This window comes from Toxorhynchites rutilus, chromosome 3 (genome assembly GCF_029784135.1).
Source record: "Toxorhynchites rutilus septentrionalis strain SRP chromosome 3, ASM2978413v1, whole genome shotgun sequence".
NCBI classification, from domain to species: Eukaryota; Metazoa; Arthropoda; class Insecta; order Diptera; family Culicidae; genus Toxorhynchites; species Toxorhynchites rutilus.
This window is the reverse complement of record NC_073746.1, coordinates 167,715,830-167,735,723: the sequence shown is the minus strand read 5'-3', so window position 1 is coordinate 167,735,723 and position 19,894 is coordinate 167,715,830. Positions and strand designations below refer to the sequence as shown.

Below are 19,894 nucleotides of genomic sequence, written 5' to 3'. Positions count from 1 at the left end.
TTCAAGTACAAGAATCTTATGAAAATGAATCAACGTGGCTTATGGATATAATCTGACGGAAGAGTAATGAATAATGTGACTGTAGCGTAATGAATATTAAAATATTTTAGTCTTGTTATTTTTTAAATTTTCATTTCACATGATGAAATACTTTTTAAATGAAGAAGTATATACGAGGCCTGTTCAAAAAGTATCGCTACTATTGAATTTACGCGGGTTACGTATATTCGATTCTATATTTTTTGTGGCATTGTGTTGGTTCTCATGTGTCTCACTTATGCTGACAAGTACGGTTATTTTGAATGTTCAGTTGATTTTTGACAACTGGTTTTCCTACACAGATGTCACAATCAACATTCGGAATGTGTTCGCGCACTTAATCTTGTTTTTCACACAAAATTTGATACAGATTCTTTGATCCATTTTTGCAATAGGCAAAAATCGAAGATGAACCAAAACACGTGTAAGAAAAGCAGTTGTCAAATATTAACTGAACATTCATAATAGCTGTACTTGTCAGCTAACATGCCGGGGCTCAGACTCGATTCTCGTTCTGGTCGGGGGAATTTTTGGTCAAAGAAATTTCCTCTGTCTTGCACTATGGTCACGCGTATTCTAGAGCTTGTCATTCAGAATTCATTGAAGCTTTTGGCATAGAAATCTCAACTAAGTCCTTATAAGACGCAAGTAATACTACGTTGAAACGGTGGAGTTCCTCTAGGTACGTTAGTGCCATTTAAGAAGAAGAAGATGTTGTAGAAAAGAACTTTGGTTTCTGGAACAACTGGGCGTATTGTCACCAATAACGATTTTCTTCGTTTTTCTTGGATCTTGGATTGAACTTTTTTTCTTTTTGTACATTTAACACAAAAAATGTTCCTAAATATGCTTCGGATTGATGGAAGATTACTTAATCATTCCAAGATTGTTTCAAAAGTTACTCACACTCACACGTACCTTGCATACCTTGCAACAAATCATGTTTTGTAAGAAGAAAACCAATCCATCTGTCATACAGCTGGCTCTTCCCTCTAAATTCTACACATTCCGCTCATCTCCCAGACAAATTGTGGATACGTTTCCAATATATTTTTTTTTCTTTTTACCAAAATCATTCGCCGATCCAGCTTTCAACATCCATCCCATTGCACAATGGTCCAGGAGGTACATTTAAGTGGAATTTAGCATTTAGAGCTCGACCTTTATTCTCTAGACAAAAACTGTCTTCGACAAAGTTGTTACATAGCATAGAACGCTCATTTTCATGTTATCAAAAATAGGGTAACCAAAATTGTCAATGAAATAAAAAAGGTAACTTTCTTATCTTTATAGATAGAGGTAAAAAGAGTTCGACAATGTTGTAGTTCCAGTTATTTGAGACATATTTGTAGAACAAAGCTTTTTTCTATCTCTAAATAACCGATATAGCGCCGTTTCTCTAAGTTGCGTTATGGTCACCATGAAAAAAACTGTTTTTTGGCTCTAACTTTTATATTGCAAATTCTACATACAAACTGTGATCGAAGGACTATTAGAGCTTACTAATACAAAAAATTTGCTATGTTATTTTGCGTGTTTGAGTTAATTAAAATTTAAAATATGAGTTTTTGGTTGAAACACCATCAATAACTTTGAGTAGGATTAGGATATTGACAAGTATCTGTATCGCCAAATGTTAGTCTTGATAAACTTTAAAAGTCGTACAAAGACAGTTTTGATGTAGAATTTGAAATATGAAAGTTAGAGCAAGTTTGTATATAGAATTTGAAATATAAAAGTTAGGGAAAAAACCATTTTTTCTTCATGGTGACCCTAACGCAACTTAGAAAAAAGGCGCTATATCGGTTATTTCAAGAGATAGAAAAAAACTTTGTTCTACAAAGATATTTCAAATAACTGGGACTACAAAATTGACGAACTATGTTCACCTCTATCTATAAAGATAAAAATGTTTTTTTATTCCATCGACAATTTTGGTCACCCTATTTTTGATAACATAAAAATGAGCGCTCTATAATATGTAACAACTTTGTCGAAGACAGTTTTTGTCTAGAGAATAAAGATCGAGCTCTAAATGGTAATTTCCACTTAAATGCATCTCCTGGACCATTATGCACTGGAACAAAAAGGCAATAATCTGACAAGGCAAGGTCGGGAGAATACAGAGGGTTTAATAACATTTACCAGTTAATTGTTTTCATTGCGTCCTGCACGACCCTTCAGCGGTGTTCGTCATTGCGTTGTCATGCGTAATATCACTTTACCTTTGACAAATTGCTATTCGGGACACATTCATTGTTTCTTTTTTTGAACTGCCTTCCTCTTCTACAAACATCTTTCAAATGCTCTTTACTCGAAACGAAATTCGACAAATAAAGAAAAAACATATATGTTAAATCGAAGGAATGCATACAATCCTGCTAGCAACATTTGAACCATCTTCCGGACAATTGAACTAGCACACCTGATATTTAACTGCTTGTTAGATATGAACTAATTCCATATCTGATGGAAGAAAGTCATCAATTTCTGTGATGTTTCAAATGGACTGCAACTTCAGTAAGCAGGAGAATGAAATCAATAGTAACATGTGCGGCTAAGAAACTGATGTGAATATATCTAGATGATAATTGTTAGCCTGAAAAAAGTTTACTAAACAATTTAAATGAAAAATACTCACCATCATTTAACGTATTTCGAAGGTAGGCAATTTTAATGGTTATACCATCTGTAGGTTGATTTTTTTCTACATGATACAATTTTGTAAATCGCCTATTGGCAGTAGCTCACTTATATTCGGTCCTTTTTTGATCGTTTTTTAACCAGTATTTAAATCAGTTTATTCTGTTCTTTATAAGCTTTGTGGCCAACTTAGCTGTTTGGTTGATGTCTTTAGTTTGGGTGCCAGAAATCGTAAAATTTCTTTATACGAGTAGGATTCTACGGAAAAATTTTGCTCATAAATTGTCAGTGTTATTTGTAAAAAAGAAATCGTTTTTAAGGAATAAGTTAAGTTTGATGTTGGCGTCGTTTTAAAGTCAATGTATTGCTCCATATTTGTAACATCTTAGCCATTCAACAGTCGCTTGCATACTCATACAATTATCTTTCCACTGCTAGTACATATATTTTGCCCCTTGTCTTTATTGGCACCCTTTTCTGCTTAACTTTGATGAACCGCCTCATCTGTTGGTTTAAAATGCTCCACTTCATAGCAACAATTGAATAATTTGGCTTATTTTTGTTTCTTTTTTACGCATCTCTTTTTCTCCATGCACTGTATGTATTCTGTTGCGAACGCATCCAATTTGTGAACACCTGCACATCGCTCCTCTTTATCCACCGAATCACCGTGATACGTGATCGAACCGTGATCTTGCAGTGACGGTAAGGTGCGCCTGTGGCGAGTTTCGTCCGCTATCCGTCGAATGAGCACCGAGAACAGATGACGCCAGAGTACGGAAGCGATGCTCGACCGAATGTACTATAACTATAGTATGCGAAACATTCACTCGGCGTCGTCTTCCGTGTCCACTGGTCCAGGGCCAGCCGGGGAGGAATCTATGCTGGACAGAAGGAGACCTCTCTCAGCAACGCAATCAGCAGCCACTCCCGGGGGAAACAGTTCGAATCTATCATCTCATTCGTTCATTAGTGCATCGCCAAATTCGTCCGCATCGATACGTAACAGTAGACTTTATCGGAGTCTGAATCATAACTACCTAGGTATACTAAGCAAGGTTAATAGCAGGAGGTAGTAAGAGCACAAATTTTGTCTAGTTATGTTTGCCTTCGACCTCGGGTCAAGACTCGAATCCCCCCCCCCCCAATTGTGCACCAATTAGATAGATTTTAAGGAAATTAACAGTAGGGATCGTGGAAGACAAAAGTTGTAACCATCTCAGTAGGGTGTCAATCGTCTTCGCTGTTCGATAAAGTTTATCGCGATAGTATTAGAAATAGTCGGAAGTAAAAACGGAGCTTTAACAGATTGATATAGGCTGTAGTCTATCAATGTATTGAAATCCAGTGCGGACGATTCGGGACACAGCTTGCCTTCGGTCGTCGTCAGCATGAATCACAAACACAGTATACAGAGACCTCCCGCAAAAGTTCGCAATCGTGAAAAGGCAACAGTTTCAGTATTTTATTTAACACACCTGTAATCACCTTTTATTCATTTACTATTGCCCTCCAGTCAGTGTAGAATTCATATGATAATCATGATAACATGCGAGAACAACATGCCCAAATTTGATCGGTTGTGATGTAGATGTAAGAGGAATTGTGAACGTATCAATCCACATTTTTTTAATTATGCGTGTTGTGTTTGCACGATATTTAGTTGTATATCGAGTTCTTAAATTTTAATCTCTTTTCGCTACCTTTATTTTGCAAACGCTACTGCCTAGCGATGTTTCAGTGCTTAATTATTTAACATTTTTAGTGTTTAAGTGAGTATTTTTGTGAGTATAAAATGTAATCTCAGTGTATTATTTGATGTTTATATTCCTGACATAACTTGGACATTTGGAAGCTTGATTTTTATCGTTATCTAACCACTCCCTAGGCATATCTATGAATACTAATGAATATGTTAGACTAGAAAACAAAGTGCAGGAACAATTGAGACAACAAATCTGATGTTATAGCAGGTTTTAGGCTAGAAAGCGCGCCTTCGAGATATATTAATATCTGTATATTATTATAACAATCATGACAATTGACTTGAAGCATTACTCTACTAGAAAGAGACAAAAGTTTAAAATGTATTATGCAAATACAGTGTTCGCTCAATACTCAAACAATGTGTCGAATTATCGCTTTCTCATCCGAAAATTTGTCCTTTATTGTCGGTCAAGATAGTACAACACCTGAGTCAGTAATACACACGTAGCCGCAGTCCAGATGAACTGTGATCATAATATTTCATTTCGATGACAAATCAAAATCTTATATGAATCATAAACAGAATACCCCGAAGAAATGAGTAAAGAATAACTAGTTTAGGATGTTGAAATTCCTCAGTGATCTATACTTTTATTTATTCTTTTTCGCCATTTTTTGACACGGGTCTTGAATCGAAACGATCCTGCAAATCGTAAACTGAGAACATCCTCTCGATCGGTACTCCGCATCAACGTGGAACTTGTACATTTCTAACATTCCGAAAGTGTTTAACTAACAACTTTTTTCCTGTCTTCCGATCAAGCAAATAAATAAGATATAAAAAACCCCGCATCCGATAACATTCTGTCAAATATAGTTTGTAAATATATTTCGGAAAATTGGACAAAACAACATTATTGATGTGGACAACTCATGATCAGAATTGAGTTCATCAAAATGCGTTAATTTAATGGTTTAGCTATGTAAATCTGATACAAATGGTTTGCAAGCATGATGTTCACAATATTTGTAAGTGTTATAATCCAGAAAAGGTCTGAATACGTGCTAAATAATCATCTGGTGATCGATTAAGAGTACGCTCAAATGAGGGGCGCATTGACACAAATAGAAGGTGTATTTTATAATCCTTTGAAAGTTTTTCCCACGTACGTATAACTCATCATCACGGGAGTGTAGCCGTGGGTTGGCCGATCCTTTATAAGCGCGCAGCTTAAGCGCCACTCCCGAAGGAGACTGCCCGCCAAGATCGATATGCCCGGTTGAGACTCCCTTATGAGGGCGAGTTCTGGTACGACTACTCCCGTAATGGAAGTACGGATCGTTCCAGTCAGGCTACGATACCCTAACTAGAAATCAAAAGCCAACTGTAGCTTCATCACACTTCATTAGGCCTCAAAAAAAACGGTAGATCTCACCCGTGCCTGAATGAATCATCACAGGCCAGGTCGCTATTCCCCACCAGAGTGCGTAGCCCAATGGAAATACCACATCCAGTTCAATTTTCGCTAAGCGAAAGACGGACCACGAATAGATTCATAGATACGCGACGTTAACAGATTTCCAATTACAAACCCCAGTAATTTAGCTTTTGTCTATATCATATTTAATGTTGAAACTAACAAATTAACAATTAACATTTGAACAAATTTCGATTAACATTTATTTTCTAAATCTATGCCTATCCTTTTCTTCTCTCATTTCATTCATTTCTACTATGCGTGTGTGTCTACGTTATTTGTGTTTTTTAGTTATGACTCTCAAGTGCTTTGTGCTTTGTGCGTTAGGCTTTATACGTGTGCTTTGTGACGAAAGGGTTTTATGCGTGACTCATTGTCCAGATATTACGACATGGAACAATGGCCGTCCAATCCTTTGTTGGATGCGATTCGCAGTTCGCTTATTCACATTTTGCGCGGTATGTGTAAATATTCCGTGGCGTCCACCCTCGACAATAGAAGTGTGTTAGGAACGAACTCACCAAATCGTCTCAAGCTTATTGCTGATGGTGAATTGGGTGCTGCTGAAGTTTCTGCTTGAAGTAAGCTTTCCGGATCACTCGCTGCGTTTGTATATCGCTGATTTCCGTTTCCGTCCGGGAAAATGTTTCATCCGGACCCCACAATGCCTGTGTAAAATAACGCAGCCAAATATCAAACACATTAGCACATTTGCGTATGAACTGGGACAATTGTTTTACCTCTCATAAAATAGCACTGACACAAAATCTTCTCGAGGTTTTTTGGGCAAACACAAGATTAAACAACTAAAATTACAAAAGTTTTACATCTGGAAAAACGTTAACATACAATATTTCTTACTTAATACAATTTATGACACGTGCTAAGAAACCGCACACTTCCACAGTTTTAAACAGTCAGCAGCAGAATGTGCGAATCTGGAAATCCTCAGATCAGGGAAAGTGAAACCAAGCGTACTTACTTAAGTAAGTCGCTGTTCCCGAAAACTTATCGACCGCACTCGGAAATCCAAAACTAAAGCTGGCCGTCTCATTCTAGTTTTGAAATACCGCATCCCAGCTTTCACGACCAAGAAGTAACGTACTCGAAAGCTCTCGAGGAAATCTCTCCCAGGCTCTCTGATCTGAATTCTTACGCGGGAAACGTATAAGCTTTACGCCGCTCGAAGATCAGCTCAGCCCCTTAGGGCAAATACATATAGAGTATGTATTGGCCTAGAACGTTTAAACTGCTGACCGCTACAGGAGAACGGCTGATCAGATCTACGTCGTCCATATATTTTGTGAGTTTGTCTTCATCCAAATTAGAATGATAGAGTACTTTAGAAAATATTTGAGATGATTAGAAAAATTCGAAAAAATTGACTATGCATACTTCTAAATTCTAACACGGTAAATCGATGTAGTCTGTAGATATAGGCCATTATTGATTTCAACAAAACATTCCAAACAGAAGCACCTGAATTCACTCAGACCAGTTTGCACCACTCAGTGTCGCATTGGAGGCGATTGTGACCTGTAATTGGACATTCGCGATGACAGTGGTACAGTGTCGGTGTCTGGTGGCGACTTTCAATCTAGGCCATAATTTTTCCCCAAACTCGATGTTTCTCGTGTCGCATTACAGGTTTGTCCTGTTAGCTAGATGTCGAATTAGAGGTAACTTACTCTACATCAAATCTAAGGACGCATGATTTTGGCCTTCGGGCGGCGAATATCATGCTAACATTCCTTCCCTTCCCATGGTGACTGTAAGGACGTGGCCGGCATCGTTATTGACTATTTAAAGTTCGAATCATCAGAACTTGTACAATGAGAATGATTTGCTTTTCCAAGCGTCATTCAGTGTTTTCTTTGTGCGATTCTGCTGGCTCAGGCCAATCATGGAGCGTTACTACGAAGTGTACAGTTTTCAAAGAAAAATAATAAAAAATTGATGCCAGATGTCCTGAAATTGCATAAAACTGTTATCTCCAAAAAAAAATGTTTGCCAAAAATTAGATTTGTTTATCATGCAAATCAACATTTCGCAAGAAATCCCGTATGCAAAACTGAGATGACCATTTTCATTGGACCCTAAGTCCCAGAGAGTTGATTTTCAGCAAATCAAAAGAGCTCAATTTTCTTCAAAAATTTTATCGCAATCAAGTGGCTGTTTGGACGATCAAATCCACGTTCATCCAACTTATAATTACCGAAACTCAAAACTTCGCGGAACCCGTTTTGACAGCATTGAAGGCATAAAACTGAAACTCGACATGGTTCAAAGAAGATTTCAAAGAAGGTATACTTGATGGAATATTGTGATGGCATACTGTCAAGGTAAGTACCGGAAGCTGTATTTGAAGGCGTTCAGAATTATTAGGATCAACCAGGGCTGTCCGACCACGAAACGAACGTGACAATGAGTAATGGACAGCTTCAAGGGCAAAAGCTGTATGAAACCATCGGCTGAGGTAATATTCCTAGCAAGTTCATATTCGAGCAGGTATTTGCAAAAACGTGTAGAATCGTGGACCTGGAGAGTTGTACAGAAAAGAAGACAGCCAAAGAGATGAACGGAAACAGAGGAAGAGAAAAAGAGAGAAGAATAGATAGAAAAAAGAGATAGAGAGAGACAGAGAGAGGAATAGAAAGGAGAAAGATGGAGAGAAAAAGAGAGCGGAAGAGAAAGAGAAAGAAAGAGAAAGTGAATAAAAGAGATAGCGAAAGATAGATAGAGAAAGAAAGAGATAGAGAGAGATAGAAAAAAGAAATGGAGAGAGATAGAGAGAAAAGGAGAGAGATAGAGAGAGAAAGGGAGAGAGCGAGAAAGAAAAAAAAATGTCACAAATCGATTTTCCAGGTGGAAAATGACCATTTTTTTTGGCAAAAAAAAATCGAGGTGACTGTAAATCTCGACGAGTAATGCAATTTTAAGACATTGGCATCAACATTTTCTTTTTGAAAACCTCGATTTTCGTTTTTCAAGAAAACTGAAATTTTTCGTTTGTGACGTTTGTGTGACGTTTGTGACACCAGTAAATGAAGTCCGAATGAGCTAATATTTTGCATAGGGTATATTATCGTGCAAATCAACATTTCGTAGCAAGTTCCGAATGAAAAATCGAGATAACTATTTTTATTGGCACCCAAAGCCATACTTTTCGTTTCGTTTTCCGAAAAAAGTGCCGATTAAAAAAAAAAAATTCCAGATGACACTAGATCTCGACGTTTCATGCAATTTAAAGACATTTGGCATCAAAATTTTTTTTTCGAAAACCCCGATTTCCTTCACTCCCCTCTTGGGTGATTTTTCGATTTTCAAAAAACTCACACTTTGACCGCTTTGCGTCACTCTCCCTTAAGTCCGTTTGAACTGATATTTTGCATAGGGTGTTTTTTCGAGGTGGTGAACATTTTTTATGGGGTAACTTTTTGAAATTCGAGATGACAATGTTCTATTGGCGCCCTAATATTCATACATCATACGTGTTCGAATCACAAATAACGCGTAAGGTTGCCACAATGAGCTGTGCGATCAGTGTTTGGATTTCGATCAAAATTGAATGATACACAATGTGTCATGCAAGTAACCTCTCACGAACATATAACCAAATATGAGAGGATCATTCAGATACTTGTATGAATGACAGTAATCACTTGTGTTACACTAAATGATTAAACCAAGGGAGGAACGAAGACTGTTGTTTGCATATTCGAGCTGTACCAAACATCGCAAACCATTTTCGAAGCCGGCATACAAGTTTGAACCGCATATATCGTCCTGTTATACTATAGCGAAACCCACTGCACAGACAAGTGCAAAGCAATAAATGATACAAGAAAAATTACGTCATCATTCGGTCACTATTTGCGGAGAGCAACGAATAATAAAAGAGAGCGGTGTTGCTAGTGAAACAACGTGGTCTATATTAATATACATATTTCTATCCCTGCGTTAAAAATGGAAAATATGATCTGTCTACCCTTCCCTTAGCCTCTATCGCGGTAATAATCATATAGTTGACACTCTCTGAGACTTAAAAATTAGGATCTGCTATATTAGCTGAATATGAATCATTCGCTTTGCGTAGTCCGTACGATCCTGCTGTTTCATGATGCATGGAGAGGTCGATATGCATATGTTGGAGGCAAAGAAGAAAATAAACTTTCTGCACCGAAAGCGTATATGATGGTTCTGCTTGCGTGTCGGTGTATCATGAAGTGTGAACCGATGCAGAGTTGTCTCGTTCTCTTTTGTGTCGTGATTTGCAGCACATAACAACAAAAGAATGCCGCTGGGGGAAATGATTTGTGTATGATCATATTTGAACGAACGAAAGCGATTTTTTCAGTGAATGGATCATTTGGCAAACACTGCGTGCGATGATGCTTCATTTAGATCAGGGTTTCTTTTCTTTTCTTTCTCTATCTCTGTCTCTCCTTTTCTTTCTCTATCTCTTTCTCTCCTTTTCTTTCTTTCTTTTCTTTCTATCCTTTTTGTCTCTCTTTCTATTCTTTTTGTATCTCTTTCTCTCTCTCCCTCTTCTCTATATCTTTCACTTTCTCTTTCTTTCTCTCTTTTTCTCTCTATCTCTCTCCTTTTCTATCGATTCCCCTCTCTGTCTCTCTATCTCTCTTTGTTTCTACCTATTTCTCTCTTCCTCTCTTTACGTTTATCCCTTTGGCTGTCTTCTTTTCTCTACAACTCCCCAGGTCCACGGTTCTACACGTTTTTGCAAATACCTACTCGAATATGAACTTGTTACCCAGGGGTCGACACAAACGAAAACTGATTTTGAGGGTCGACGAGGTCTAAAAATCGACCCCTATTAATTAACACAAATTCTTATTCGAAACTTTCGAGATACTGTCTAAGTTGTATCACGTGAATCAGCTTGTTACAAGAATGACTAATATTTTAGTACAATATATTAAAAAAGTTGGAGAAAAAGTAATCCATTATTTTTGCGTAAAATTCAAAACTTCATTCAAGATATTTAGGATTGTCCGATTTGGGTCAAATATGCAATCGTTCTGTTGTATATTTTGTTGCCATTTTAAAATTAAAGGTAACGAACCGGGCACCAAAAGATTACCACCTTTTTATCGTGTTGCAAAACTTCGTGAGTGATAACAAATTGGGATCAAGAGAAGATTAGTGATGTTGATATACTATAGTTTTTCGCCAATAAGAACCAAGACTTCTATGAGGGCGACATTCAAAAATGATTCTCTTCAATTCCCACCAAGTACACAGTAAAACATTCCTGGCCGTTAGTTCTGGTTTGGCCACCGCTCGAGCTTTCTCACCATGCTTTGACCAAGATCTTTATCGTAGAATATTTTCGTGTGTGACCTATTTTAAATCCTCAGTCACTTTCCGTTTAAGAAATGGGTCGATTTCATTCCGTTTGGCTTTGGAGATTGAAATTCAATTTTTCGTATTTATTGGTGTTATTTGATGTGGCCCCCAAACACCGAGCATCTTTGTGAACTAATAAGACTAATATCATGGCGGTCAACTTCGGTTTTTTCTGTGTTTTTATCGACAACTAGCTAACCCGGCAAACTTCGTCCCGCCCATTTACTTGATTAATTCTCGAGTAATGCAGAAATTTGTGTTTTATTTTTATGGCAGCCACCCCTAAGAGAGGGGGGAGGGGTATCTAATCACCATAGAAACATTCATTGCACCCTAAAGTTTCCATATGCCTAATTTGGTTTAATTTGCTTGATTAATTTTTTGGGTAATGCAAAAATTTGTGTTTCATTTGTACGGCAGCCCCCTCTAAGAGAGGGGGAAGGAGTATCTTAACACCATAGAAACATTTATTGCATCCTAAAACCTCCACATGCCAAATTTGGTTTCATTTGCTTGATTAATTCTCGAGTAATGCAGAAATTTGTGTTTCATTTGTATGGCAGCCCCCCCTTTGAGTGGGGGAAGGACTGTCTAACCATCATAGAAACATTTATTGCACCCTAAAACTTTCACATGCCAACTTTGGTTTCGTTTGATTGATTAATTTCCGAGTAATGCAAAAAATTGTGTTTCATTTGTATGGCAGCCCCCTCTAAGAGAGGGGGAAGGAGTATCTTATCACCATAGAAACATTTATTGCATCCTAAAACCTCCACATGCCAAATTTGGTTTCATTTGCTTGATTAATTCTCGAGTAATGCAGAAATTTGTGTTTCATTTGTATGGCAGCCCCCCCTTTGAGTGGGGGAAGGACTGTCTAACCATCATAGAAACATTTATTGCACCCTAAAACTTTCACATGCCAACTTTGGTTTCGTTTGCTTGGTTAATTTCCGAGTAATGCAGAAATTTGTGTTTCATTTGTATGGCAGCCCCCCCTTTGAGTGGGGGAAGGACTGTCTAACCATCATAGAAACATTTATTGCACCCTAAAACTTTCACATGCCAACTTTGGTTTCGTTTGCTTGGTTAATTTCCGAGTAATGCAGAAATTTGTGTTTCATTTGTATGGCAGCCCCCCCCTTAGAGAGGGGGGAGGGGTCTCAAAATATCCCGAAAACCTTCCCCGGCCCCAAAAACCCCTACAAACCAATTTTCATGTCGATCGGTTCAGTAGTTTCCGAGTCTATAAGAATCAGACAGACAGACAGACATCACTCCATTTTTATATATATAGATAGATTTCGACGCCAGGCCTGCCTGTGCAAGGTGCATCCTCAAACATCAATATCAAAAATGGGTGAACGTAATCGAAAAAATCAAAATTGCACGTAATTAGCTGTTACAGTATCGGCATCATAAACACCATTTACAATATCAGTGGCGTGGCTTGCATTTTCACCTTTATCAAATAAAAACTGTAGAATGTACTGAATTTTCCCTGCAACTCACAACTGAATGGAACAAACAAAAAACAGCAAAAGATTTTTTTAGTATGAATTGTCATCATGACAACGAGCATAACCTTGAAATTGTTTGATAGATTCTATACGAGATATCGAACACCACAGCCATCTACCGAGAAAATAATGGATTTCTTTTTTTCACAACTTAATATTATTGTTGTACTTTTTAAAAACTCAACAAGCAGCCTATCGACATAAGTTCATAAATTCATACAAGATTAGCATATCGGCAAGCAAAAAAGCGTGAACAAGTTCGTGCGAGAAAATGTGTTTGAGGGTACAAGTTCTTCAGGCACGTTTCGACTTGTGCTATATATATCAACAAAAGGAAGCTGAAAAGGCCAGGAACCGTCGCAGAAGGAATCAAAGGATGAACCAACCTAATAGGAATAATCGTCGAAATTTTGACAGTAGAAGGAATTACAGCAACTCAGCTAAAAATAATAACAATAATGCGCGCCACAGAAATATCAGGAGCAACTCAAACATTAATAACATCCGCCATCATAACCCAAACAGATATGACAGTACATTCAACATGAACAACATTCGATTTAATAGTAACGAATCCAGCAGCAGGAACAATAATCAACGCAGGAACAACATCATCAACAATCATCAAACGAGAAACAATACCGTGCTTCTACCACCGGACAGAGTACTCTTGGCAGCGGCTAAACATCAGTTCTCTAGGCCACCCGAAACGAATCCACGAATGATCAACTTCCAAAGAGGAGAGGTGCTTAACCCATATCCTGTGGACCATCAACCTCCACACACAACGCAGCTACATTCATCGTCTAACAGGTGCATGCCATGCTGCTGTACGACCAATAACGGTTGCTCGAGTTTTCACCACCACTGACGCATTCTTCGGATGAAGGTCTACTCGAAATAATTATTTATTGTCAAAATTTCAATAGAATGCCAGTATTCCTAGTGAACAACATAAAGAATTTGATGATGTGTGGGTTAAAGTATGTATTAATGGCCAAACACATGTTTTTGTATCTATCTATTTCCCTCCTAATTTTGCCAAAAAACATTCTTATGAGAAATTTTTAAATATTGTAGAGTCATTTGTTGATGAACTCGACCCTAAAATTAAAATCCATATTTACGGGGACTTCAATCAAAATACAATTGATTTCATTGTAGACGAGGAGAACGAATCAATCTTACTCCCGATTGTAGGCGAAAATGAGACATCGCAACTTATTTTCGATAAACCAAGTCAACTATGTCTATGTCAAATCAATCCTATTTCAAATGAACTAAATTGTTTCCTAGACTTGTTGTTTACTAATTGCACAGAAGATTTCCATGTTTCGAAATCTGAATGTCCTCTTTGGAAAAATGAAAAATTCCACACCGCTATAGAATACTCTTTATTTATCGATAGCACAAGTACACGCCCCGCCGATTGCGAATTTGAGATAAATTTTGATTTCAAAATAGCAGACTACGAGCAAATTAATTGTAAGATTAATGATATAAATTGGTCATTTCTACTTAAAGACGAAAGGAACATAGACAAAGCTGTTGAAATTTTTGATGATAATCTGTATAGAATCATAAGCGAACATGTTCCAACAAGAAAGAAAAAACTTAATACAAATTCAAAAACACCAGTATGGTTCACCCGTGATATTAAAAATCTCAAAAACAAAAAACAAAAAGCTCATAAAAGATACAAAGCAAACCAAACTTTGGATAATTTAACAATATACAAAGATATTTGTAAAAACCTTGATACGAAAATATCACTACAATATGAAAGCTATATTACATAGATAGAAAATAATATTATATCCGATCCTAAGAAATTTTTCAATTTTGCCAGCGATTAAATGAAATCTAATAATTTCCCATCAAGTATGAAATTTGGAGAATACGTTGGATCAAATGATAGTGATATTAGTAATCAATTCGCCCGTTTTTTCCAAGGTAACTACACAACAAATAACGTGGTTCGAGATTACGATTATTTTTCGTTTTTACCCGAATGTGCAAACTCGGTCTAAATTGATAATATTACCGCTAACGAACTTCTTGTCGCGCTGGAGGATCTAGATTCATCTAAAGGTCCCGGGCCGGATGGTATCCCTCCAATGTTGTTGAAAAAGTTGGCATCGGCTTTCGTTCATCCTTTGTCCTTGCTTTTCAATTTATCGCTAAAATTCGCAATATTTCCTTCTGTCTGGAAATAATCATTCCTACTTCCCATATTCAAATCTGGTAACCGTTCTGACATAAGTAACTATCGTGGCATCGCCATATTATCTTGTATTCCCAAATTATTTGAATCCATTGTCAATACTAAAATGTTCAATCAGTTAAAACATTATATTTCACCGAATTAACATGGTTTTTATAAAGGAAGATCCACTGCTACAAATCTGTTAGAATTTGTATCCTATTCTCTTGCGGTAATGGATAGATGCAACGTTGTCGAGACTCTTTATACAGACTTCAGCAAGCCTTTCGACAGAGTAGATATTCCAATGCTTATTTTCAAGCTCCAACGTATGGGAGTAACTGGAACTCTATTGAAGTGGGTAGAATCTTACCTCACCAATAGAACACAGTTTGTTCGCTTTAGAGGAAAAATCTCTAGTCCAGTGTATGTCACAACCGGAGTTCCACAAGGTTCTCACTTAGGCCCTTTACTTTATACATGGAAGTAACCAAATGTAGTGATCTTGTGATTTTCCAACAAGAAGTAGATGTTTTCTTCGAATGGTGCGTGAAAAGTCTTTTAGATATTAATGTGAAAAAATGTAATATTATATCGTATACTCGAAAACATGAAACTTATGATGGTTATGAAACATGATGAAACATGAAACTTATGTTCTCTAGGATTTGAAACTGTAGAGAGATGATTAGATGATTAGATTAGAGATTTAGGTATAATTCTTGATTCTAAACTCACTTTTGGCGAACATTACAATACAATGATCAATAAAGCAAATAGTATGCTCGGTTTCATAAAAAGATTTAGTTACAATTTCAGTGATCGGATTGCCCGAAGTAACCAGACGAAGGAAAGTCGCGTCCAAGTTCCGTTATCGGTTACCGCGTGATTGTTGTTTTTTTGCCGCTGAAGAGTTCATTTCGCTATCTGGATAGTGAGTGAAGTGCCCTGCCTGCAAGTGGATAAAGGCTTTCATCCTCGGAAAGCCAAGCATTGGTTTTTGTTTTGTCGCTGCTTCGCCGACATTGGAGATTTCGCCGAGTCATCGTGCCAACAGTGACAGTGCGGGTAAGCTTTCACCGACGACTGTGTGTAGTGGTGTCGTAGGCACATTCCCACCACCAACGAGCTTTCAGCACGCTCCCGTTCATCTGCACTGGAGTGCGTTCATAGGTGAATAACATTAAATATACTGAGAGAAAATATTTAATAATTATAAGTTTTTTTTTTTTGTTTTTGTGAATTATTTTATTGTGAAATATTGTTTAAAAAATCACTTAGAATATAAGTGAAAATTTAAAATGGCAGAGAGTGGGGGACCTTCGGATATGGAGGTCTCTGACTCTAGTTCCCTCCTAACGGATAAAAAAAAGTCACTCAAACGTGTTCCAAATACGGAAGATACTTCTTCTGGGGACGAGTCAGCTAACCCTACCAAGCCTCCCTCCAAAAAACTAGCAAATCTCCCATCTGCCCTTAACGATCCCACTCTACCTTCAACCTCGTCTTCTCCCTCTGTTCTTCCCGCTCCTTCTCAACCTTCGCCTTCCCACTCTCAATCCCCGTCCTCGCCTTCCCCCCCTGTTATTCCCACTCCCCGTGTAAAGGTCTATCCAGAAGATGCGCCCGGAACTGGTCCCTGGGTTGTTTTCTTCAGGCCTAAGCCAAATGGAAAGGCGTTGAGAGTCATGCAGATCGCGAAAGATCTGGCAAGGTATACCTCCGTTTCGGAAATTTCGAAGGTTAGACCAAACAAATTGCGAGTTGTCGTGAATGATCGAAAAGACGCAAACAAGATTGTTGTCGATCAGCATTTTACAATTGAGTATCGGGTCTACATACCCTCTCACATAGTCGAAATTGAGGGTGTGATAACCGAAACGGGCTTGACGTGCGAATACATTACGAGTGAAGGTACCGGCCGTTTTAAAAAACTGCCCTCGACGACTGTTAAGATCTTGGGTTGCCGCCAGCTCGGAACAGTCTCCCATGAAGGAGAAGAAAAGAAATTTACGCCGTCCAACTCGTTTCGAGTCACCTTCGCTGGTTCAGCTCTCCCTGACTACGTGATGGTAGATAAATTGAGGTTAGCCGTGCGACTTTTTATTCCAAAGCCAATGACTTGTCTAAAGTGCAAGTCAGTTGGTCACACGGCTGCTTATTGTGCCAATAAAGAACGATGTGCCACTTGCGGAGAACAACATGAGGGGAAATCCTGCAGTGCGACTGAGCATAAGTGTCCATATTGCGGGGGATCCCCACACGTGCTCTCAGCTTGTGAAACATACAAGGCTCGCTGGGAGAAACAGAAGCGCTCTTTGAGGGAACGCTCTAAACGCACTTTCGCAGAAATTTTGAAGGGCGCTTCTCCACTGGCTCAAGAACAACAACCAATCAATACACACAATGTCTTCGCTACGTTGCCAGTTGACGAAATGGAAGCGGATACAGCTAACGGGGGCACGCCGTTTATTTCTCAAGGGATTCCCCGGCGCAAAAATGTGACCACTCCCAAAGTTCAAGGACAAGTCCCCCCGGTGATACCCCCTGTTAGCTTGCCCAAAAAATCGAGTGCAGCGGATAAGCAAAAGCAGGTCCCTCCTGGCCTCCGTGGTAATAGTTCACCTTCGAACGACCCAGCACTCGAGGGGACATCAAAAACCCCAACTGTCCCTGTTTTTCCGTCAAGTTCAACTTCCCAATCGGGATTTATAAAGTTGTCTGACCTTGTGGATCAAATCTTCACGTGTTTTAATGTTTCCGACTCCATCAGAACCATTGTCACCGCAATGCTTCCAGTACTAAAGACAATTTTGCAGCAATTGATGCAAACATGGCCCCTCCTTGCAATGATTATCTCTCTTGATGTCTAATTTAAATAGAGAGGTCGGAGATATCACTGTTTTACAGTGGAATTGTCGTAGTCTTATGCCTAAGTTGGATACATTCAAATTTCTAATTCATAAACTCAATTGTGATGTTTTTGCTCTATCCGAAACCTGGCTCTCTTCTCAAAATGATCTCTCTTTCCACGATTTTAATATAATACGCTTGGACCGCGATGACAGATACGGAGGGGTACTATTGGGGATCAATAAGTGTCACTCATTTTTTAGAATTGACCTTCCACCTATTGGAGGGATCGAAGCTGTTGCTTGTCATGCAAACATCAGAGGCAAAGACCTCTGTATAGTCAGCTTGTATTGGCCTCCGAGAGCTGCGGTTAGCCGCAAGCAACTTGTTGACATGTGCTCACTCCTTCCTGAGCCACGATTAATCTTGGGAGACTTCAACTCTCACGGAACTGCCTGGGGGGAACAGTACGACGACAATCGTTCATCGTTGATATATGACCTTTGTAACAGCTTCAATATGACCGTTTTGAACACTGGGGAAACAACACGTGTACCTAAACCTCCTGCTAACCCAAGTGCTCTTGACCTCTCGCTTTGCTCGAATTCACTATCGTTAGATTGCAAGTGGAATGTAATCCAGGATCCCAACGGTAGTGACCACTTGCCAATCAAAATTTCTATCCCCAATGGGTTGAATTCTTCTGAATCAATAAACATGGCATACGACCTCACAAGACACATTGACTGGAAAAAATATGCGGACGCGATTGCTCTAGCCATCAATTCCAGAGATGGTTTGCCTCCATTGGAGGAGTATAACTTCATTTCTCGTTTGATATATGACAGCGCGGTTCGCGCTCAAACGAAACCCATCCCAGGTTCCACTATTCGTCGAAGGCCTCCCAATCCATGGTGGGATGGCCAGTGTTCCAAGCTTTATGGAGATAAATCGAATGCATTTAAAGCTTTTCGGAAACGTGGAACCCCTGAAAATTTTCAGACGTATTTGGACCTTGAAAATCAATTTAAAAACTTGATCAAAGGGAAAAAACGTGCTTATTGGCGAAATTTCGTGGGAGGTTTATCACGAGAAACGTCAATGAAAAAATTATGGAAAGTGGCTCGAAACATGAGAAATCGCTCTTCATCCAATGAAAGCGAAGAATATTCACATCGATGGATTTTTAATTTTGCACGAAAGGTTTGTCCCGATTCCGCTCCAGTGCAAAGAATTATTCGAGATATACCACAAGATAGGTGCGATCTTGATTCCGAGTTTTCGATGGTAGAATTCTCTCTTGCTCTCCTTTCTTGTAACAATTCTGCTCCGGGATCGGATAGAATTAAGTTCAACTTGCTGAAAAATCTCCCTGATGTGGCGAAACATCGCTTGTTGAACTTATTCAATCGGTTTCTGGAGCATAATATTGTTCCAGATGATTGGAGACAAGTACGAGTTATAGCTATTCAAAAACCCGGAAAACCCGCGTCCGACTTCAATTCGTACCGCCCAATAGCAATGCTGTCTTGTATACGGAAATTGTTGGAGAAAATGATCTTGTTTCGCCTTGATCGATGGGTTGAAACGAATGGCCTACTCTCAGATACACAATATGGGTTCCGCAGGGGCAAGGGGACGAATGATTGTCTTGCGTTGCTTTCTTCAGAAATTCAAATGGCTTACGCCGAAAAAAAACAAATGGCTTCAGTATTCTTGGACATAAAGGGGGCCTTTGATTCTGTTTCAATAGAGGTTTTGTCAGACAAATTACAATCTCGGGGTCTGCCGCCTCTATTGAATAATATGTTATATAACTTGCTTTGTGAGAAACATTTGAACTTTTCTCACGGAGATTCGGCAGTAAGTCGGGTCTCTTACATGGGACTCCCCCAGGGCTCATGTTTAAGCCCCCTTTTGTACAACTTCTACGTAAGCGACATTGACAATTGCCTTACACAAAATTGCAGCCTAAGACAACTTGCAGATGATGGAGTGGTGTCTGTCGTAGGATCAAACGAATCCGACCTGCAAGAATCCTTACAAGATACTTTGAACAATTTTTCAACCTGGGCCATTGGGCT

At 38.7% G+C, this 19,894-nt stretch overlaps 2 protein-coding genes across 10 annotated transcripts in view; one reads left to right on the top strand and one right to left on the bottom strand.

The window, feature by feature from the left end:
• Positions 1 to 4,797, top strand: part of LOC129772822 (kinesin-like protein KIF21B) — a 142,939-nt gene extending 138,142 nt beyond the window's left edge. For all 9 annotated transcript variants that reach the window (XR_008742646.1, XM_055776317.1, XM_055776314.1 and 6 more), the window contains one exon: positions 3,383 to 4,797. Coding sequence is in view for 8 of the 9 variants with exons in the window: in XM_055776315.1 (XP_055632290.1) it covers positions 3,383 to 3,449 (67 nt within the window). In the remaining variant the exon portion in view is untranslated. The remainder of the gene's footprint in view (positions 1 to 3,382) is intronic.
• A 1,606-nt stretch (positions 4,798 to 6,403) lies between these two features.
• Positions 6,404 to 19,894, bottom strand: part of LOC129773645 (uncharacterized) — a 42,862-nt gene continuing 29,371 nt past the window's right edge. The window contains exon 5 of the mRNA XM_055777287.1: positions 6,404 to 6,535. Within this exon, the coding sequence (XP_055633262.1) occupies positions 6,404 to 6,535 (132 nt within the window). The remainder of the gene's footprint in view (positions 6,536 to 19,894) is intronic.